Raw genomic sequence first — 24737 nt, 5'->3', positions numbered from 1 at the left:
AGCAATAAAATGAGCTTCTTTGAGAACAAATGTATGGACACTAACAGGGGAAACAGGGATGCGATGAATTGCGAGATTAGGATTGACATAAATAAACTACTATGTATAAAACAGATAACTAATGAGAACCTACTGTATAGCTCAGGAACCTCTACTCAGCTCTACAGTGGGCTTCCCTGGTGGCTCAGTGGTAAAGAATCCACCTGCCAGTGCAGGAGATACAGCTTCGATCCCTAATCCTACGTGCCATGAAGCAACTAAGCCCATGTGCCATAACTATTGAGCCTCTGCTCTAGAGTCCAGGAGCCACAACTGCTGAAGGCCGTGTGCCCTACAGCCCTTGCTCCCTAACAAGAGAACCACCACAGTGAGAAGCCCCACGCTGCAACTAGAGAAAAGACCCCACTCGCTGCAACTAGACAAAAGCCCCCGCAGCAAGACCCAGCACAGCCAAAGTAAATAAATAAAACTATTTTTTAATGCTCTGTAGTGACCTAAATGGAAAGGAAATCCAAAATAGAGGGTGTGTGTGTGTGTGTGTATATATATATATATACACACACATATATATATATATATATATATATATATATATACAGGTGATTCACTTTGCTGTACAGCAGGAAGAAACACAGTATTGTAAAGCAACTATACTCTAATAAAAACGAAGAAAAAAAATGAGCTCCTGATGCATATGACACCCCAGATAAACCATATAGCAACTATGAAAAAGAAACCAAGCAAAAAAAGAACAGATCCTGTATGGTTTTACTTAAACATGATTTCAGAAAATGGAAACTCATCTATAATGGCAAAAAAGATCAGTGGTTGCCTGGCAATGGTACAGGTAGGGACAAGAGGGATTGATTACAAAGGGGCACAAGAAAACTTTCAGGGGTAATGGGTATATTCATTATTTTGATCATCGAGATTGTTTTCATGGGTGTGTGTGTGGATGTGTGTGTGTAATTATACCTATGCATTATGTATGCTAAAAGTTACCAAATTGCACACTTACACAAAGTTTACTGCATTCAATTACATCTCAATAAAGCTGTTTAAAAAAATTTAAAAATACATTTAAGTTCCCAATGTAATACCCAACTCTGCACTATTTAATTTAAACCTCATGAAAAAACTTTGAGATAGAGGGTGCAGTCCCATTGCCAGAGAGACTGAATAACTGTTTTTCAATAACTCACACAGCTAGGGCTTCACAGAGCCAAAGCACAAGCATTTTGATTTTCTGTTAAATAAATGCTTTCAAAGCACTTGATATTTTTTAAAGGTAACTTCAACAGCTCCCACTGTTTACACTATTTATTTGCTTAGCAAATCTCCTTTCATAAACAGAACATGGGTAAATGTCAACCCCATCATTTCAGGATCATCACAAATTCTAAAATTAATAGGGTTCAATTTAAGGTTTCAGTGACTTAGAGAAACAATCCAGGTTCTGACGTGTCACACAGCCAAGAGTCACAAGTCAGGCTCATTGGAAACAAACTCAAAATCAGCACAACATACAGTAGAAGAGACAGGCTCCCACCTGGAGAAATCAAACACCATAATTTTTCTTCTGGAGAATAAAAACACACACAGACCTGGCAACTAAAACGCTGAGCTAGCCATTGTGTGGATGTTTCAAATTTCTAGATGTCCACTAACTAGAAAAATATTCAGTGTTACCTGCCACTATCTTGCTTTATATATAGTCAGTATTTCCTATTTCAATAGCTCAAACACATAGAATCTCTCCAAATAGAAGTCACTGATCTCCACTGGTTGGCACTTTGGAAATCGGCTAGATGACTATAGGACATCTGGGGAAGGTCGGGTAGAGAAAATAGCAATAAGTTCATGCCTATATCTCAAATCCAACCAGGCCTTTCAATGGTTCTCTTGAAAGAAATGACTTCCTGGACCACCATGCCTTGCAAATGCTTTCCCAACAGCAAAGCTTAGAACTGTGTTTGGCTTGAGGGCAGAAGACACACACCTTTAACTTTGTGCCAAGTTCAAACTGTTCATGTTCCCCTGACATACACATGCCTGGATTGCTGGTATTTACTTCTAGCCTTTTAACGAGTAATTATGTAAGAGTCAGTAAGAAACTATAGAAAGAAGGCCCACTGGTAGAGTCATTCTTCCATTTTATCTCATGCCCGTATTACTTTTCCCTGAAACAAAGTTATCTACTCTTTCCCTTTCTGAATCCCTCACTACCTGTTCCACAACACATTGTGAGTATGCTCAGTCGTGTTCCACTATTTGTGACCTATGGAGTATATCTCTGTGGGATTTTCCAGGCCAGAATACTGGGGTGGGGTGCCATTTCCTCCTCCAGGGGATCTTCCTGACTCAGGGATTGAACCCATGTCTCCTGCATTGCAGGCAGATTCTTAAGCACTGAGCCACCCGGTCAGACCCTCCCAGCCCAGTTTAAAATGACTGTAGTTTTTATCTGATTTCAGACATTCCCCAAGACATATGCACTGACAGCCCACAGCAGAAGGAGTGGGAAAGTTTTTAACTATTGCACACCCTCTCTCCTCTGAGTGAATGAAAGTTTTAATAGGTTTCTGAATATCCTTTCAACAATATGACTATCACCATATGGGCCACATTATTTCCAGCATTCAAGTTACACCTAGAAAAACAGAAAACCTCATTTTTCTTCCCATGCCATCTCTACCCTCCTGATTCTTCTTACCAAATGATTTTGTTTTCCTTATACAAAAGATTCTGGTTTCCTTGGATAAAGCCAACACACAGATGAGATCTCGGGCTTTTTAAACCCCAAAGTGTAGGCTTTGTTTAGGTAAGTTCAAAGGTATGACTCGAAGAAAGAAAAAGCAGCTTTCTTCTCAAGGGTAAAGAGAATCTTTTGCCTAACTACCCAGAGAACTCTTCAAAGGCCTTGGGTTGCCTCTTCTGCCTCAAAGGCACAAAAATGCATCAGAAAAAAAAAGCCTGCTCTGTCACCTTCAGGGGCTCACAAGCTTATTTAAGGACCTGAAATTCTTTACTCCCCTCTCTGTGAAACACTCCTTCCTCCCCACAAAAAACAATGTGAAGCATGCTCATTTGTCAGATATTTTGCCAAGCTGACCTTGTCCGTGGCACTGGGACATGAACTTGCAGCTGAGATGAGAAGTCAAATGTTAACACCTCATATAATTGGTTCCTTTTTCTTATGAACACTGAGATTAAGATGAGCCCACCAAATGGCACTGGACAAAAATAATGAAGGGTTCAAGGGAAGTCAGTGGAATCCCTCACTCTACGAGCTCTTAGCATCCAGAAACAGTCATGCCAGTACAAAATGACCAAATATCCTCACAGTCCTTCCAAAGAAGTGGAGATGGAGGTCATCGCTACAGGGAGCAAACAGACCTCTCTTCAAGCCTGACCGTGCGTAGTGAGCCGAAAATGGAGACTCATCACCACTGGGATCAAACTGTAGCATGACAAGAGCTTGAGTCAAACTTCTGATTTTTTTTCTTCTGAATGAGTGGTTCTGATACTCACCAGGAAACTATTCAATAATATAGTTGCCTGGGCTCCACTGTGCAAGATTCAGATATAGCTGTGGTGGAGCCGCTCTGTTTTTTCATGTAAAAGCTCCCCAGAGAAATCAAGTAAGCATCATCACATGGAAACCCTCTTTACTACCAAAACGTGGGCTTTGGGGCCATTCCAGAGCCTTTTTCTGGTTTATAAAATAGAGGATATTCCTGTGGAGTTGCCTACATAGAAATATACCCATACAGTTAAAGAAGTAACCATTCACTGGGGGCAGGGCAGGAAGATGAAAAAGTTACAGAAGAAACCATATTAAATCTATATTGTTGGACTTCACTCCAGTGGATAAATACCTGTTAATGGTCAAATAACTTCCAGGGACTAACTTTAAGACTTAATGGCTGAAGCCATCACACACACACACACAGATACAGATACACACACACACACACACACACACAGAGATACACACATACTATCCTGCCATTCTTCTTTTCCTAAAAAAAAAAAAAAACACTCTTGCAAGGAATGATCGTATAAGCAGTTCATCAGGAAATGCAGCCATCTTTTCCACACTTTATGAAGGCTACACACCCCACTTACCTGGTACTTAACCTAAATTTAGAAGCAGTCATTCAAGAAAAAAATAAAGAACTAAAACTAAAAACTTAAAAAGAAATTCAGTGAACAAAAGGGAGATACAACACTGTGCCCTAGGATTGACCCATGAAAATACAAATAACTCATAATTCTAATCTTTCAGAAAGTAATGCTAAGACTCAATTCATTCCCCTGCACTAAGCAGATTACACTGGCCTCTGGCTGCATGTAGCTACTGAGTGCTGAGAATGTGGCTTGGGCCACAGGTTGAAATAATCATATTTCAATGTATTAGATTAAATAAAATACAATTACTGCTTCATGTGTTTCTTTTTACTTTTTAAATGTGGTTATATAGAACATTTAAAATTACATACGTGGCTCTCCTATTTCTACTAGACAACATCTGCATCAGGCTAGAATACTGTTTCTTCCTGTTTAGCCCTTCTAAGCCCTGCCTGCCCCCTCGTGTCAGAACTCTGGCAATGCAGACTAATTATTTCTCAAAACTATCTGTGTTATCTTTGAAAGAAATGTCTTACAGTAAATGAGGGCTAGTCATTCCAATCAAAATCATTAGCAGGGTTCCTATAAAGTTTCAGCTGTTTTAGGGGACAGAAACATGAGCCCAAATTTAGGTGCAGTTACTTTTCAAACAATTTAGCCAAAGCTGAAAACAACACAAGGCACCCAAGTCCAACATTCATATTCTGTGATCATTCTGTATCACAGAGAAAACAGAAAATCTAAACTTCCATAAATGTAAACATCACAGAACCTCTATAAAATGGAATGCCCTCATAAGGAGAAGGCAGTTTTCAATAAACATGACCAACATTTATTGAACATTCACAGCACAAACACAATTCTTAGCACTTTCCAGACAGGAACAGACTCCTCTTTATAACTCCTTAAGGATGACTTTTACTGTTTATTATCTCCACTTTCCAGAAGAGACTGAGTCCCAAAGAGATTCTGTAACCAGCTCAAATATGAAAGGAGAGCAGTAGCTAACCTGAACCCTGCTACTTGCTGTGCAGTAAGAAGAAACCCCTTGCCTCTGGCTGAGGATCTCTCATCTTCCACCAGCATCCAGGAAACCAACAGGCTGCCCTGTGATCTCACAAGGAAGGTTAAGCCTCAGACTTGCGACAATTCTTGACACAGCTCCCCATCAGTGAGGTGCCTCCCTCTACAGAAGACCTGGCTGAAGACTAGAAGGTAAAAGGACTCTCAGCGCGCCCTGGGGTTGCCCTGTCCCCAACGTGGTGAAAGAAATTCCTTTCCTCTTTTCTTAAGGTTGAGTGAAACACCAGTCTTCATAAAGACATTCTCTTCATTACAGTCAGCTCTTTAGAACAATGAAAAACAAGCATTTTCTCTTGTACATGATAAAGCTTCAAACGTTATGTCACTGACTATATCCCCCACCCATACGGAGCCCTCAATTATTCCTTGAAGGTTTCCAGACTCCTGCTCATTCTAAATGCCTCTAAACAGCTACCATTTACTGAGTGTTTACTATGTACTAATCCTTTCACTTACTTTTTTATTGAGTACATCATTCTATTTTTACAGATAATGAAGCAAGTTCAGAGAGGTTAAGTGACTTGGACAAGGTCACACAGCTGGGAAGTGGCAGAACCAGGATTATACTTTACTGAAGATCAGCTTGTGCTCTGCTGCCTCAATTCTCAGTTGTGCTCCCGTTTCTCGGGGCCTTAACACCTGGGCACAATGTATTAAACAGGAGACTTTACACCAAAACAGAGTATATTGAACAGCAGCTAGGCACCATGGCATCTGCAGGAATTAAATGTGACCAAAGTCATTCATCTTTAAAGCTGTCTGGAGAAATGGGACTATTAAAATGAACCTGTAAACCAGCAGCACCCAAGTTTCCAACTCTCTCAGCTACATGGGAAAAGTAGCTATGATTCTGCCTTCAAAGGGGAAATTTAAAGTGTCTAAATATTCATTCTTAGGCTCGTTCGTGAAGGACAGAGAAGCCTGGCATGCTGCAGTCCATAGAGTCGCAAAGAGACAGACACGACTGAGCGACTGAAAGCAACAAAATATACCCAGGGATAAATCTCCAGGATGCAGGATGTTTTGTGTCCCAAACTCATCACGTGAACCTCGAATGAAACTCACAAACATCCCCTAAGCGGTTAATTTCAAATGACTCTGAAGTCTGTGAAACTGTCAGCATCTTTCCACAGCATTACACGTGCTGCCCTCTTGTGGGGAAATGACGTCACGTACAGCGGCGGGGAAAGGTTGGGGCACAGGGAACAAAAGGACAAACTGCTCCTTGAAAAAACAAGAGAGTTAACTCTGGCTTCCTTTTAAAAGAATGTAACCTACCAATTGGCCCCAGGCACGTTTTCTGTGGTTCGGGGATACAGACGCCCACACGGTCTCCTCCGTTGTTAAGTCGTGTCTGCCTCTTCGCGACCCCAAGGCCTCCTACTCAATCACCATGTCAGGTAGAAGTTTAAAAAACAACAAAGGTGGCCGTTTGTGTTTTCTAATTCCTTAAAAAATACTGCCTCTGTACTCTAGTGGAAGATGATCAATGCCTTAAAGAAAGATTCCCACTCCCTGTTCCGCGAAAATTGGGTGCATTTTTGTTTTCTAACATTTGAACTAAAGTGAACTTCGGCCCACACCTAACACCCGATCTGATCAGCCCAAATCAGGGATGGGGTCCCACCTTCTTCCCCTCTGGCTCTGCCTTAGAGGGATGAGTGGAGATGGGATTGGAAAATATCTCCTTGTTTATACACAACCTTCAGCAAGTTGTTCTAATCTGAGCCATTAAAAGCACCCAGTAAACTTCCAACTAGGGTTTCCTAGGGCCACCGTTTCTTTAATTGGCCAGAACAAACCACAAAGCTCTTGGGACGGTGTCAGGAGTACTTTTGGACACAGTACAGTCTTCTGCAGTTAACTCTCTACAGCTTGCTCCCACTCTCAGGCTGTTTCAGATACACCCAAAGACCTGACCAGAGTTTCTCGAGTCTGACCCTTGACTTTGTCATCAGGTGAGCACAATTCTGGGAAGAAAAACCACGTGGCCGCTGCAAGGTCATTAAAGACATTTACAACACCTGTCTACCATCACCATTTCCCTCCCCATCTCTCTCTCATACACACATAAACACATACAGCCAATTAGAATACACAGCCTCGCTAGAACCTGGGCAAAGAAAAAGCAGGAAGAAACAAGGAAATGATAGTCCGGGTACTTTGTGTCTAGGGATAGATAGACCCTGTGCCCCCTACAGAGGAAGCTCAGACTCAACCGCTGGACCACCAGGAAACCCCCTACCCTATTGAAATCTTAATGTGGTTGTCAGAGGATGCAGGACACTCACCAAAAACCATCATCTCCTCTCGGACCTGGGTCCCAGCTAGGGTGTTTCCCAGCAGCCCCTGCAGCAAGGTGTGGCCGTGGGCACTCAGCTGTAGCCAATGGCAAGAGAGGACAGGTCAAGGGATACTGCCAGCTTCTAACCCGGTTCATCATCACCTCCCAGGTGTACCCTCCCCAACCATTCCCCTTCTAGCTGGCTGAAGAGGGCTCCAGAACAACCTTCGAGGACACAGGCTGAGAAGAGTATAGCTTCCACGCCCTGTGATTCCAAAAAGGCCACAGTAGAGGACAGCCAGTTGACACGTTACCTACCCAGCACTCGTGAGCAAGAAATACAACTTCTTTTGTTTGAGCCATTTGGTCTATGTGTAACAGGAATTAGCCCACTCTCACTAAATCATTTGCTGTGTGTGTGCTCAGAAGTTTAGTCGTGTCCAGCTCTTTGCAACCCCATGGAATGTATCCTGACAGGCTCCTCTGTCTGTGGGATTCTCCAGGTAAGAATACTGGAGGTTGCCATGCCTTCCTCCAAGGGATCTTCCTGACCCAGTGATCAAACCTGCGTCTTCTGCATCTCCCGCACTGACAGGTGGATTCTTTTACCAACAACACCACCTGGGAAGCCCCACTAATACATTTACGTGCACTTTAATTCAACAATTCCACTACTAGAGATTCATCTGAAGTCAGGGCATATATTTGGGAAATACAACAGACAACAAGGTAAATGTCCACCAAAACTGGGAGTGATCAAATAAATGAGAGCACATCTGTATGACAGAGAGTGATATAAATCTGCATGCACTCAAACGAAGACTCTTTAAACTCTACTGCTAAATGGGAAAAAAAAATCAAGGTACAAAACAAAGTATAGAGTGAGATATCTGTGCATACACACCTACTAGTATACACATTCCTTTTTCTGGAAGGATAGGCGTGTACATACATAAAAACTGTAAAATTATATAGAAAATATAGATGACTATATAAAACGCTATCTAGAAAGATACATGAAATTGTCAACTTGAGTGGCCCAGGGGACACCTAGATATCTGCCAAAACATGACCCCTGAATATGTCTGTGAAGGTGTTCCTGGAAGAAGTTAGCATTTGAACTGGGGAGCTGAGTGAAGCTGATGGCCCATTGTGGGTGGGCTTCATCCAAGCGCTTGAGGACTTGAAAAGATGAAAAAAGCAGAAGGTGGAATGTGTTCCTTCCCTGACTGCTGGGCTGGGACACTGACTGTCTCCTGCCCTCTGTGCTCCTGGACCACAGGCCTTTGGAAGGCTGGGATGTACACTGTGCATATGTAGGGTTTCCCTGGTGATTCGGTGGTAAAAGAATCTGGCTGCCAAACAGGAGATGTGGGTTTGATCCCTGAGTGGGGAAGATCCCCTGGAGAATGAAATGGCAACCCACTCCAGAATTCCTGCCTGGGAAATCCCATGGGCAGAGAAGCGTGGCAGGCTACAGTCAATAGACACAGCTGAGCAACTAAACAACAACAATATGTGTGTGTGTGTGTGTGTGTATATATCTATATATCTATATATCTATATATATATATCTATATATATAGATATATATATATCTTATTGGTTCTGTTTCTCCGGAGAACCCTAATAACCAACAAAAAGTTAACAGGATATATTTTCAACCTGCCTGTTACTGTCTGGAATTTTTCGAACCAGCAGAAAATTATATAACTGATTCCATGGTGACAAATAGGCAAAATCAGCCTATTAATAAATATTCATTTAGCACCCATTATCTTCCAGGCACAAAGGACACAGCTTAAGAAACCCAAGAGGGAATAAGACTTCACAGTAGGATTCAGGAGCCTTCAACTGTAGTTAAACAAACGGTATGAGCAGATCACAGGAAATTTGCCAGCGTGCTTCCAGACCACCGCAATTAAAAGAATATCGCGATAACTCAAGACACGTGAGTTTTTTGGTTCTGCATATAAAAGTTATGTTACTGTAGTCCAGTAAGTGTGCAAAAGCATTATGTCTAAAATAGAATTCACATCCCTTAATTTTAAAATACTTCATTGCTACAAACGCTAACCATTATCTGCTGCTCCTGCTGCTAAGTCGCTTCAGTCGTGTCCGACTCTGTATGACCCCATAGACGGCAGCCCACCAGGCTTCCCCGTCCCTGGGATTCTCCAGGCAAGAACACTGGAGTGGGTTGCTATTTCCTTCTCCAATGCATGAAAGTGAAAAGTGAAAGGGAAGTCGCTCAGTCGTGTCCGACTAGTAGCTACCCCAGGACTGCAGCCTACCAGGCTCCTCTGTCCATGGGACTTTCCAGGCAAGAGTACTGGAGTGGGGTGCCATTGCCTTCTCCGAACCAGTATCTGAGCCTTGATCAAGTCATAATCTTTTTGCAGTGGTCACATCAAAGATCATGGGTCAGACAGCATAACAAATAAATAATGGAAAAGCTTGAAATAGTGTAAGGATTACCAAACTATGACACAGACCCACAAAGAGAGCAAACGTACTTGGGAATAAATGGAGTCAATAGACCTACTGGATGAAGGGTTGCCACGAATATTTGATTTGCTAAAAAAAAAAAAAAAAAAAAAAAAAAAAAGGCAGTAAAGTGCAAGCAAGAAGCCAAGAGCGAAAAAACAAAGCACATCCGTACTTCTGCAAAGATGATTCTTCATATACAGCCTGCGGCCCCAGGGAGAGAACAGAGCTCCCCGTGGGCAGGAGCCATCCTGACTACTTTGATGGTTACTGAGATGAGGGGTGAGACGTATATATGGAATCTAGAAAGATGGCACTGATGAACCTAAGCACGGCAGCCAAGGCAATACAGACATGGAGACGTGTGGACACAGTGGGGGAAGGAGAAGGTGGATGAATTGAGAGTATAGCATGGAAAGATACACATTACCATACGTAAAATAGATAGCCAGTGGTCATTTGTTGTATGACACAAGAAGCTCAACTCGATGCTTTGTGACAACCAAGAGGGGTGGGATGGAGTGGAAGGTGGGAGGGAGGTTCAAGAAGGAAGGGACGTATGTATACCTATGGCTGATTCGTGTTGATGTATGGTAGAAACCAATACAACATTGCAAAGCAATTATCCTCCAATTAAAAATAAATTAATTAATTTAAAAAGATGAAGGATGACAGGTACTTAAATTCCAAAAACAAAATCAGGAAGAATACCCCAAAAGTCAAAGAGAAACCAAAAACCAAGAATCCAAATAAAATCACTGAAAGAAATCCATTATGAAAATTTCATTTCTTGAGCAAAACTTTCGAAGGCTTTGCTCAGACTTCTTACCTTCCCTGTTACAGTTGAGTCTTGGCTTATAGGGAAAATACTGCATCTCTTGTGTTCACGATTCTAATCTTAACTTAGATTTAATTCAGTTTTTTTTTTTTTTTTTTTTTGCTCACGTATAACACACTTTATTACCAAACTGCACCTTCACTTTCACACAGATACCCTATGGTCTCACCTTTTCCAAATTTAAAAGGTTATGGTATGGAATGAGGATTGCCAACAAAGATAAAGAATTGAAGGGTCAGTCATGGCCCCTGTTTCCCTCAGGTTTAATCACTGTTGATTACAATCTCAAACCCAGTTTTGAGAAGTCTGGAATGTGCTGGTGCTAACCCGCCCCACTGAAATGTTCTGCTTCTGAACTACACTGAATCTCTACCTGCAACCCAAGAAAAGAAATGTGTATTAAACAGGTAAGACTGATGACTTCAAATACCCTATTCCTGAGAGTAAGCTCACCCAAAGATACACAGCACAATAACCAACTAGCCCTGGGCACTTTCACAGCAGTCAAATGGTATCAATTGTACACTGATTTATTAAAATTGCAATCATTATTTTCCTTGTCTTCTTGAAACTGTTGCTTAAGGAAAATTGAATTGTGAGAGAGTTTAAAAACTTCAGCCTAAAGTTAAGTCTTAGTCCTAAATTATCAGAATAACTAACAGGAAACCTTGACCTGCTGTATATCTGAGAATAAGGCTATGCAACCAGCACACTTTCTTAGACACAGACTTTACAATTCTGACACATACACGGCTTAGGGTTCAAGCTACACTCTTTGACCAAAAACTCAGAGCATTCCTGGCACTGCCACACCTCCAATTACTGGAGCACAGACAGTAAATTAATTGTTTAGCAACAAGTTTGCTGACAAATATCAATTATTCAGGAAAACACAATTCACTGGGGAGTTTTCAAATCTGGATCACTTTAACTGTAGATGTTAAAGGGAAAGGTGAAGACAAATACACAATACACACCGAGATACTTAACTAATTATTTTGATCTGTCTTTAGAAATAAGCAAAGGACAAACATGGGTCTCACTACAAAGTATCAGAATGCTTCTCTAAGACTTCACACATGTTCTATTTTAGGTCCTGTGCCAAAGTTACCACCACATTTTTTTTCCTTTCTGTCTTTTTAAATCATTCACTATCTTTTCCTAAAAGAACCATATTATGTGCAAACTGCCTTCAGTGTTCATTCAAGTTTATCAATAAAGATGCTCTGCCTTCAAAGGAAGCTGGAATATATAAGCACAAAATGCTGCTGGGTTTCCAGGATTCTCGAGAAAAATCACTTCCAAAGAATGGAAGTGTACTCAGGAAAGGAAAACCTGGAGAAATCTTAAAAAGATATCTGGAAGCATCAAACCATCAAACTGCTTTACCCTGCTGTATTTCATGCCTCCTCTGATTATTTACACACCATCCAAGGCTCCTGCCAACTACCTGTGCCTAAAATGTGGGCTTTGACGTTTCAAAGGGTTTTATTAATTGATCTCAGTGGCGCATGACGAGTTTAAAGGGCTTACCTGTGTGTCCCCGGAGGTGCTGGCTGGAGGCGGACATGAGCTTACAGCACACCATCAACACGTAGGCCAGAAACAGCCAGTTACACAGCAAGACGGATCTGGCACAGGCTCTCATCCTGGAGGGAAAGCAGGATGCAGGTCAGCGATGGGTGGGTGGTGAGAGACTCTGAGCAAACACCGTCCTTAGACGGCGCGGAGAGCAGAGGAAGATGTTGGGCAATGCACCTCTACCCTACCTCACCAAAGAGACTAGAGGCCAAGTGAACCTTACATGCACTGTGCATTCCCTTAGTTTTCAATACACACCTTTTGTAATTAAAAGTTTTTCAAGTTAACTGCATGCCTCAGTGAGAAGTCTATTTATGAACCCCTAGAGCGTAGCCTGCGTGGTTCTGATAGAACATGGGGGCTATACACTATTTTATAGCACAAAATTTAAAAAGCAACATACTTGAAGCAGGATTCAAATAAAAGATATGTGGTTTCTGCATGTGAAAGAAACCACAGAAATTCACACACCAGGCCTGAGAACTTTCCCCTGGTTTCTCTGACTGCATATTAATGCCTTTTGGCCTAGAATACTGGCTGAATATTGTATTAATCCAATCTCAGAGTTTGATGAGAACATGGGCAACTACAGATAAATATATAAACAACTTCATATAGATATCAATAGATAAATGGATAAAGATAAAATATTATTCAGCAATGAGAATGAAGGAAATCTTGCCATAAACAAAATTTTAGATGGACCTTGAAGGCATTACTGCTAAGTGAAATAAGTCAGATCAAGACAAATACTGCATAATCTCACTTTTATGTAGAATCTAAAAAAGACAAATTCTGAGAAACAGATTTAGTAGCACAGTGGTCACCAAGGGTTGAGGGTGAGGGAAATGGGGAGGTATTAGTCAATGGTCAAATCTCCCAGTGACATGATTAACAAGTTTGGGGATCTAATGTTCAGCATGGTTATTACAGCTAATCTAGTAACACTGTCCCATATACCTGAACGTTCTAAGAGGGTAGATCTTAAATGTTCTCATCACAAGAAAGAAAACAGTACCTATGCAACAGTAAGAAGGTGGTAGCTGATACTATGGTGGGAATCATTTTGCAGTTGATAAACATACTGGATCAATACAATGCACACCTCAAACATACACAGTGTTATGAATCAATTACATCTCAATAAAAACTGGGAAAATATATTTCACTTCATATGAATGGACAGTATCCAAACAGCTGCTCAAAGACAATTCAGTTTGCAAATGCGGCTGTGTGGTCTATTCTGAAACACTTCCCTTTCCAAAAAAAAGGAAATAAAAAGAAAATAGCTAATGTGCGTTCTACTTCCTTCCCTAACTTTCTGCCTTTTTTGATCTCAGATAGCACTAGATTAACTTTAGTTTGCTCTTTTTTTAATTAACTTTTTCAAGTGGAAGTCCAAGCTCTGGGCATTTAAACTCCAGTAACACTGGGTTCTGCCTGGCTTCAAGGATAATAGATCCACCACAGAGGATCAAAGGAACTCCCTTTTCATATACAAGATATACATATAAACACTCATGGGCAGATGATAAAGACATGGCCCATGGATTCCTGTTTGAGTAACAATACAGGCAAAGCTTCTGAGGAAATCCTGAAGAAAGGGCCTAATGAGCCCATGACTGCCAACCCCACGGGGTCTCAACAAGAACCCTGACTCCGTGCTCAAGAGGAAGTGCAGCCTTGGGGACCCGGTGGCCACACCACTCTCCCAGGAGCAGGCACTGGCCTCTCACAAAGTAGTCACATAGATCTTGCTGAAAGATCTTGTATTGCCACTGATTTGAGACTCAGTATCATTCTGAAACAGCCGCAGTAACACAAGATTCTAAGATTATCTTTGAAGACCATGGTGGCAAAAGGGACTTGAGTCAAGTCCCTTTTGATGTCAAGCTTTGAAGCTTGACATCATTTTGCCCTTGGCCTTGGAAATTCCAAGCGCTTGAAACTGACAGAAATACTAGCCTCTGCTTTGAAAGACCTGCGTGCACTTTAATTTTGCAAAGCATGTCCTCTGTTTCCCCCACCTCAGCCTCCATGTACGGTGGGAAGAAACCCTGGGATCAGCTCAAAAGGTGGCAAAGAATATGCGCGAGTCTATGTGAGCTTGAGGTGCTAGTATGTAATTACATTTTCACTTCAGGAAATTGATTATTAATTTATTACTCAACAGGGAAAGCATGGAGGTTCCGAATTCTATACATGCTGAGTTTTTGAATGAGGTGCTCTGTCCCCCCTCCCCTATTTTAAAATTCCGGTTGTCAACTCCAATATCCATTATTGATCTAATTGTTACAAAGGCTTATCCCTCTTACCCAAGGGTCAAATTTCAAATATCTCCCAATAAAAGTGTAGGCCGGCTGGGCCCAAGGCGCTGGAGAGCAATAGGGAAGCTAGAGTCCTTTCTAGGCGCAGCTGCTCCAAGGGAACAACAGCTATGATTCCCTAGAGAAATGCCTATGGCTAGGTAGGCAGCTATTTAGTAACGATTCTTCACGTCATTCAGTAATCCAGAGCCCCAGTAAAAAGATATCTCACCTACTACACTTACTGTGGTGACTCAGACAGTAAAGAATCTGCCTGCAATGCAGGAGACCCAGATTTGACCCCTGGGTTGGGAAGATCCACTTGAGAAGGGCATGGCAACCTATTCCAGCATTTTCTTGCCTGAAGAATTCCACAGAGGAGCCTGGTGGGCTACAGTCCATGGGGTCACAAAGAATAGGACACAAATGAGTGACTAACACTTTCACTTTTCACCTTCATACCTACTGTGATGCTTCAATTTCTCCTACATTGAGCATTTTTGTCCAAATGTAAAACAGAATTAGTTTATCTTAAACATATCACCTTTGGCCCTGTTGAATAGCCAAAGTACTGCTTTATCAACTGAAATAATTTCAAAGATCAGAGTTAATTTTTTTAAAAATTCTCCATATGTCTAAAAATTCAACATAAAATAAAGCTTTTATAAAGGGTCATCAATTCTAAGATATTCTATCTGCCTAAATTCTTTATGCTTCATAAAGATACCATCTCTAGGTATGTGCTAAAATCATTTTACCTTGGAGACTTTATAAAATTTGGTTCCAGTCAAACACAGTTATTCCAGGATGGATTTCAGAGTGACTCCAAGTTCCCATTGGTAGAAAGGACCAACCATTTCGACAGTTCCAAAAAATTATCTTAACTTCATAGACCTATGTAAAATACAAAAAAGACAGAAACCCATTAGCATTTTAATGTTGACATGATACAGGTTTTCAGAAGCAAAATTTTTTTACTTTACAACAACTGTGTTTTCAGGCAAGTGGTTGACAGTCAAACACATACACATTTATAAAGGGTCCTAATAGATGGGGATGGAGGGAGGGCGGGAAATACAGAATTCTGCACTTATTAATTAGCCACACAGTAGTTAACAGAATACAATCTTAAAGCAGAAGTTCCCTCTGCAGCAAAGGCATGACCAAGTTGACAGACGGTACCAAACCATGCATGATGCAAAACTGCACTGTCTCATCATGGGATGAAAATGAAATTGGAGATACTCCAATCCCAAGAGTTCCACAACCTGCCCAAGTTCACAGAACAGTGGAAAAGCCGACATGCAGACCTAAGTTTCAATGTTCTGTGACATAAACTTGATGATGATAAACAATTTGCAAGACACACCACTATAGAACAGATAACCAAGAAGAACCCAGTGTATAGCACGGGGAAGTAGACCCAATATTATATAATAATCTATAAGGGGGGAACACATGTGCACCCATGGCTGATTCATGTTGATGTATGGCAAAAACAACCACAATATTAGTAATTATCCTTCAATTAAAACAAATAAATTGCTTTTTAATGAATGGGCTTTATATATACAGGCTTCCGTAGTAGCTCAGATGGTAAAGAATGCACCTATAATGCAGGAGACTTGGGTTTGATCCCTAGGTTGAGAAGATCCCCTGGAGAAAGGAATGGCTTCCTACTCCAGTATTCTTGCCTGGATAATTCCACAGATAGAGAAGCCAAGTGGGCTATAGTCCATGGGGTCACAAAGAGTCAGACACAACTGAGCAACTTTCATTCATTCACTAATACAGATATAAAACAATTTACAAGGATGCTTTTTGAAAAATGCTGATGGGACACAGAAGGCAAAAATTTTTCCAACATAAAACACACAAAAAATACACTTTTTAACACCATAACTGAGATTCAACATGCTCCTTTAATGCACACACCTAAAAAGACTTTTCTACTTAATGAAAACATTTTTCAAGAAGGATTCAGATAACTCCAAACCAAAAGACATTTCAAAAAAAAAAAAAAAAGGAACATGAAACTACCCATTTTTAATGTCACTAAGTTAAGTACATCCCTCCAAGGGATGGAGATCAAAGAGAAATAATGATAGGCAACAATAAATATTTAAGCTGCAAATGTGACATACAAATGATTCTTGCAGGCTTCCCAGGTGGTTCAGTGATAAAACATCTGCCAATGCAGGAGACACATGTTCAATCCCAGGTCAAGGAAGATTCCCACATGCCATGGAGCAACTAAGCCTGTGTGCCACAACTATTGAGCCTGTGCTCTGGAGTCCAAGCACTAGTGAACTCTGCGCTTCCTAGAGCCTGTGCTCCCCAACAAGAGAAGCCACTGCAATGAGAAGCCTGTGCATCACCACTAACGTGTAGTAGCCCCAACTAGCTGCAACTAGAGAAAAGCCTGCGAAGCAATGAAGACCTGCTGCTGCTGCTAATTCGCTTCAGTCATGTCCGACTCTGTGCGACCCCATGGACAGCAGCCTACCAGGCTCCTCTGTCCATGGGATTTTCCAGGCAAGAGTACCGGAGTGGGTTGCCATTGCCTTCTCCGAAGACCTAGCATAGCCAAAGATAAATAAAATTATCTTTACAAAAGATCCTTGCTCCATAGTCTAATCATTATCGAATCCTGTTGAACCCACTGCAAATGCACCACAAAATACAGCTGATAGTTTTCTCCTCTTTGGGTGCCCTGGAGGTAATTACAGATGTTTGTCTAGAGGCCTCTTTAGGTGACAGGCTTGAGATCCATCCTTTTGGGGCCACAGGAGACACAGAGGAGTCAGCGAGTGATTAGCTCTACGAGAAAGAAGCAGCTTTGAGTAACTGTATAAATGTAAGATACTTGGAAAAGAAATCACTGGAGAATGTTCATCTCCCAGATCCTCCAACTTTATTAAGTATGTTTGTCCTGATATCCACCCAAGGGCACTACCTGACCTTCTGTTATCGGAAAGAAATACACAGTATAATTTACCAGAACCCATCCTAATGAACTCCCCACATACTGGAAACCAAAATGACCTTTCCTAGCTAATATTTATCTTGTTTTCTTCACATAAAGGGAACCACTGGGGATTCTCTTTTCAATTCGTTAAAAAAAAAAAAAAGGATCCATCAGCGAAAACAAATGTGATCCAATAGTTCACATGCTAGACAAAAAGCCAGGAGTTTAATTTTAGGCTGAGCAGTAACTCATTCAGTCAGATTTTCCCCGAGTGTACCCTAGGCATTTGCTTAAAAGGATTAACTGTTTCCTGTCATTTCTGAACTTAAGTACATTCAAGACCATCAGTGCTGTTGTGCACATGAAAAGTATGTGTTTCCAGTCACTCTACTTCCCTCTAGGTTGTTTTCCAGCAATGGCACAGTCTTTTCTATCATTCTGCTTTAAAAGCCCTTCCTTTTTCTAGTATACAGCAAATGGATAAACAACAAGATCCTACTTCTCTGTCCATGGGATTCTCCAGGCAAGAACACTGGAGTGTGTAGTCTATCCCTTCTCCAGGGGATCTTTCCAACCCAGGATTGAACCTGGGTCTCCTGAATTGCAGGCGGATTCTTGACCATCTGAGCCACTAAGGAAGCCCTACTGTACAGCACAGAGAACTATATCCAATATCCTGTGATAAACCATAATGGAAAAGAATCTAAAAAAAGAATATATATTCTGTGTGTGTGTAAATATATACACACACATAACTGAATCACTTTGTTAGACAGCAGAAATTAACACAACATTGTAAATCAACAATACTTCAATAAGTACTATATTACGACTTATTAATACAATATTATATAATATAAATTATATAATATATATTATATAATAATATAAAGTGTTATATAATGCTAAAATAAAATAAAAACATTCAAACAAAAAAAAGGCATTCATTTTTAAAGAGTCTGGGTGTTTACAGTGATGAATGACATTGCCATATCTAGACTAAGAACAGTTTTAAATGTGCCTGGTCACTGTTGGAATGAGAAAAACAAAAAAAAAACCAGCATTTGCGTGCTGGGTTACATTTTTCATCTTTCACCTTACACACTGGTCTTATGCGGAGACAGTCACTTTTCTACAAAAGAGCAGGATGCCTGTTCATGTTCCCTGGTACCAAGAAACTTTGAGCTTCCCAGGCAGAGGAGACCATTCTTCAGATGTTTAATTTATTTCTGTTGTACCCAAGAAAGAAGCCGGCCTACACCTGATTTCTTATCAAGGAAATAGTGAGGTTCCTCCTTTCTTTTCTCTTGATCTACTTGCCTTCACTATTAGCAGAGTGAATTCCTTGAAAGGATTATTTTGGGGAATACAGTTATTGACTTGTTATAGATAAGCACCCTCAGAATATCTCTGATGTCAGTTTTGCTATACCCACCTCACTCCATACAGATGTCAATTTATGCAGCATGACGTTCTTATCTTTTCATTCTAAAACTCTGCAATGATGAAATGCCACATTCCTTTTAAAACCACAATTCACAATGACCTTAAACCTGGACCTAATCACTAGGGAAAATGCCAAACGTTTGACTAACTTAAACATGAGAGACTTTCTGCAAAGTAACTGTTCTTTAAAAACTGTCAAGGTTATGAAAGACCAAAATAATCTGAGGAATTGTTCCAAATAAAGGTATGATACATGGCAACCAAATGAAATGGTGATCCCATGTTGCATCTTAAATCAGAAAAAATATACACGCATAGTCACTCTCAAATGAACTGCATGTACAATCACACACACACACACATATATACACACACATTTATCTATAAAGGACATGACTGGGACAAATAACAATTTCTGAATATAGCCTATAGATTACACTACGGTGTCATATCAATATTAAATTAGTTAAGAGAATGTCCCTGTTATTAAAATATACCCTGAAACATTTAAGAATAAAGGGGCAACTGTCTTGAACTTACTGTCAAATGATTCTGAGAGGAAAAAGGGAAGAGGAAAGGAAGGAAGGAAAAGCGAGTGAATGAATGAACACAAAAACAAATGAACAAAATGTAAGCAACTGATGAATCTAGGAATTCTTTGTATGATTCCTCCAACTTTTCATTACGTCAGAAATTATATCAAAACAAGACAATAGACATTCACTAAAAAGAACGGTTTATCACACATACTGAAATGATTCAGAACTTATTACCATTCTTAACGCATAAGAGGAGCTGATAGTTGAAACATTCCAGCTCATCTGACTCTCTTAATACTCACTGAAGATCCCAGAGGAAGTTCATTTGCTTTTATTTAAAAAGCACTTTCATAGGAACACCTTCTGTAAACACATTTGGGTGTATTCTTTTGCTATTCCTTTAAAAATGTCATACTGGTTTACCATTTCTCAAGCTGTTAGTTCATACAATATTCTCATGTAATTAAAATATCTTCAAGGACATTTAATAGCATATAACATTCAATAACATTGAAAAACTGTTGCTATTCAATGTGTTCCTTTGGTCAAAAGTCTATCAGTTGTATAGGAAGTATAGGAGATTGATACTATGTCCTCCTAACTACTCTTATTAATTAAAAATGTATTCGATGAGAAAAAATAGCACTTTCATAGCATCTACTATGGTTCAGTCATTGTGCAAGTACCTTAAAATAATAACTCACTTAAAAGTAGGATTTATTTGTATCCTGCTATGCAGATGAAGACAGTGAGACACAGATAGGTCGAGGGGTTTGCCCGAGATCGCTCAGCTAGCAAGTGGCTAGGTTATGATTCAAATGCAAGCAATCTAGCACCAAGGAATCTACTGTTTCAATTCTTATCAAAATATTTTTAAAGCGTTTTAGTCCTTTTCATGCTTTTTTAAATAGACTGAAAAAAAACTCTTTCTTCAGGAATTCAAGGCAATCAATGGTCATCAAGCTAAAAGTAAAAATTTTGTCAGTGGACCCACATGAGTAGATGACTGGACTGAATGAGGACCAGATCCTGGCTTGGAGCCTCTGCTATTTTTTATTAACTCCTAAATAATTTTTGCCTCATCTCTGGAAAGCTGGTGAATAAAAGTGATTCTGACTTGCTGCAGGGTTCTGCCTTACTACAGGTTTATTCAAGGCTTAAGGTCACTTTCCAAATTAAGACCAAACATACAAGAATTCTGAAGACCTTGAGCACTTAAGCTGCCATTTTTCAAACAGATGGAAAAACAACCACACTTTAGATCAGAACGCCTCAAAGACACTTGGGTGAAAATACCGCAGAGCCGGAACATAAGCCTAAATGACTTCTGTCGATTTCTATGAAGGAATTCAGCACTGACACAAAGTGGAATTCTGTCGGTGCATCCTGCCAAGAAATCCAGAAGCAATTTTGTGACAGTACAGCAAGGTAGATTCTCACTTAAAAACCAAATAGACACTCTTGCACCATTGCCCTTTCCTGCCTGCCCACTCACCTAGGAGGTTTCCAAGCCCCATCTTGCTTTACCAGCAGAGTAGGGATGCTTGAATAACGAGCTATTTTCAGATTCACCATTAGTGCAGCTGACCTCCTGGAGTGGGATCTACTGGGATGACCTGGTAACTGTGGTTCTCAGCCCCTTGGGGAATCAGGGCACAAGTAGGACTAATTTTTCCAGCTAATGATGTAACAGGTGACAGCCTTAAACAAGTTTAAACATCACGTTAAATCATTTTTTCACACTAATTTCAAATCAGTCAAGGTAGAAGATGATAGAGGTGAGAAATTTCACCTCTATCCTCCAGAGGTGAAACTAGCAACCTGAGTTTTGGATGTATGAAACAGAGTTTTATGAGTGGAAAAGTATTGAAAAGATGGTCCCATTAAGCAAGAATAGTGTCTCATAACCAACGGAAATTTTGAAAGAGAAGTTGTCTCCATGAAATAATTCATCATTTCTTTAGACAAAGAGGAGGAAATATGTTTCCATGTCATGCTATGTTTATATAATACAACCACACTGATTTGTCTTCTAGAAATTCTCAAACCGCTTTTCCACAAAAGTATGCAAACCAAGTACAACCTCTCTCTTGACAAATTTATGTAGTAACAAGACAAGTATTAATGAACATTTTATATTTAAAAGGCTTCTGATGAAAGTAAATGTACTTAATAGGTTATTGACACTTTTATGAATGTATTTCAAGCCCTGATACTCAGCTAAAGCCTCAGCTGAGCTCTCACTTATAACTATCACATGATGTGTGGAATTACTTTGTAATTTAGAGCATGCTTACTGTCACACGTTCAAGAGGACAGGTTTCTCTGCCAAAATGCAGTATACTCACGCCATTAAGTTGCTTTTCTATTGCTGCCTAAAAATATCAATGAGGAACTTACTCGTTCATCTTATAACATGCTGTAAATATGTTTAGAACTTAAAAGGTTCTAAGTGAGTCATTAAAGACAATAGCTGTGTCTGGTACAGAATTGTATAAAATTTTACACGTGGCATTTTAATTTTATGTGTTGCCAATACCATCTTGTTTAAATTAGATTGTAGAGTTCTTCAAAAGAGCCCTTTTGGTCAGATATGATTTAAACAAATTAAATAGACACACTGTGATCTCATATGGTTCACACTCTATCACTGTAAGAAATGAGAAATTCCTTACAACCGTGCAGCATCTTTATTTCCATGCAGTGACATGGTCCTTTCTAATGGAAGTATGTATGGCCGGTGCCCTTTGTTAGTGAAGAAAAACTCTAGCCTACAAGTGACTATGAATTGTCCAAAAGCAATCATCACTAAGTGACGATGGTTCATTGAGAGTCAGTCTATACTCAACACAGAAAACAAACCCACGAGTGACATAAAATACAAAACGCACTCACCAAATTCAGGGACACTCAACGCGATTCCACAGCTTGTTGTCCAAGTGAAACTGCCCAGGTCTGGGGCTGAACTAATGTGAGCGGTAATGGCAATTCAGCCATAAATCTCTCAAGGCCCAATTATCCTTATGTCTAAGGGTTTCTTTTAATTGGACCAGTTTTTAATTGGAAAATTTCCTCCCGTTTCTCATTTTTCAAAGCATCAAAACAGTGTCTAAGGATTTTATAGCATAATAAATAACCAACATAATATTTTGAAGGCTACTTACAAGTTGCCAAGCACCTGAACTTTTATTTTAAAAGTTTTTGTGTGATATGATCTAACTTCTACGTTATATTATAAAAAATAAAGCAAGCTATATATAATGAAAGTGAAAGTTGCTCAGTCACATCCAACTCTTTACGACCCCATGGACTACACAGTCCATGGAATTCTCCAGGCCAGAATACTGGAGTGGGTAGTTTTCCCGTCTGCAGGGGATCTTCCCAGCCCAGGGTTCGAACCCATTACAGGCAGATTCTTTACCAGCTAAGCTGCCAGGGAAGCCCTACTACTGCTGCTAAGTCGCTTCAGTCACATCCGACTCTGCGCAACCCCACAGACGGCAGCCCACCAGGCTCCCCCATCCCTGGGCTTCTCCAGGCAAGAACACTGGAGTGGGTTGCCATTTCCTTCTCCAATGCATGAAAGTGAAAAGTGAAAGTGAAGTCACTCAGTCATGTCCGACTTTTTGCAACCCCATGGAGTGCAGCCTACCAGGCTCCTCTGTCCATGGGATTTTCCAGGCAAGAGTACTGGAGTGGGGTGCCATTGCCTTCTCCGCAGGGAAGCCCTAAGCTGTATATAATAGAATGCAAAAGTAGAATCCATGACTATTCAATAGTTACATTGCTCAGGTAGGGGCTGGCCATTTACAAACAGAATGTAACTTTCTTGAGGGGAGGGGATGATCTTACTTCACTTCTACGCTAATCTCTAACATAATGCTCTGCACACCATGGGTTTGTTAAATAAATGAATAAAGTCTCTAGTTTTACTCCCAAATGAATGGTCATTTCACTTCTATGCTTCCCTAACTCCTCACCTGTAAACTAATATAGTTGAATGACACAATTGTCAATGTATGTTCAACCACCAGCTATGACAATGACTCACAGAGCATTTTAGGGAAAACATGGTAAGATTCAGATATTGATAGCATACAGCTCATGGATATATACACACAGTAAATTCAACTGTGACAGGATTGCACAGCAAGACAATGCCCATCAGATGCAATATTGACCATTTTGATCCATTAGTGAGATAAATGCTTCTTAAAAGCTTTATCAGAACCATTATTAAATTTCCAACCTTAAAAATTCATCTTTTGTTTGACAACAGTGCCCTCTTGTGGCAAAAAGGGAAGTCTTCTGAAAGTGCTAACATGTTACCTGTTTTATAATGGATATTTCTATTATAAGTGCATGTTTTCATTTTTTTAATAAAGTCATTTAAAAACAGTATGCAAACCATCCTTAAAGAAGCATAAGATACTAAATAAGTTAAAGAGCTATTGCATCATAAAAAAGTCAAATCAAAATATGGTAAAAAGCTTCTAAATGAAATGGCAATTATTTATACAGAAAACTACACATAATAAACACAAGCCTAATGAGATTCAATATTTATTGGTTCTCCCTGTTGCTTTTATAACACAAATCCATGATATCATCTATCAAAGCTCTCCAAGCTACTTAAAGATACTCTAAACATTCAGCTTATATATACAAAAGCCTACTGAGTTCTGGCTTAATACTAGGACATGCTTAGGGAAATTAAGAATATGACTAATTCCTGTCTATCCAAAAATGACAAACCAATTGCAAAAGACATACATGGGGCAACCAAGAGAGCAGGTCAATAATATTTGCCATTATCTTTTGATGGACCTAGAGATTGTCCATACTGAGTGAAGTAAGACAGAGAAAGAGAAAATGTTGTATGACAACCCTTACATGTGGAATCTAAAAAGAAATTATACAAATGAACTTATTTACAAAACAGAAACAGATACATAGATTTATAGAATGAACTTATGGTTGCCAAGGGAGAAGGATGGGGGAAAAGGACAGGGAGTTCGGGATGGACATGTACACACTGCTGTATTTAAAATGGATAACGAACAAGGACCTACTG

The 24737-nt window shown here is 40.1% G+C and overlaps 1 protein-coding gene across 4 annotated transcripts in view; it reads right to left on the bottom strand.

Moving 5' to 3' along the window:
• Positions 1-24737, bottom strand: part of TAFA4 (TAFA chemokine like family member 4) — a 219572-nt gene that overhangs the window by 118263 nt on the left and 76572 nt on the right. For all 4 annotated transcript variants that reach the window (XM_069561698.1, XM_069561697.1, XM_069561696.1 and 1 more), the window contains 2 exons: positions 15469-15604; positions 12357-12472 (listed from right to left, as the gene is read on the bottom strand). In XM_069561698.1, the coding sequence (XP_069417799.1) occupies positions 12357-12471 (115 nt within the window). In that variant the 5' untranslated portion in view covers position 12472; positions 15469-15604. The remainder of the gene's footprint in view (positions 1-12356; positions 12473-15468; positions 15605-24737) is intronic.

Source organism: Ovis canadensis, chromosome 19 (genome assembly GCF_042477335.2).
Source record: "Ovis canadensis isolate MfBH-ARS-UI-01 breed Bighorn chromosome 19, ARS-UI_OviCan_v2, whole genome shotgun sequence".
NCBI classification, from domain to species: domain Eukaryota; kingdom Metazoa; phylum Chordata; class Mammalia; order Artiodactyla; family Bovidae; genus Ovis; species Ovis canadensis.
The sequence above is the reverse complement of the archived record's forward strand: the minus strand, read 5'-3'. Positions and strand labels throughout refer to the sequence as shown.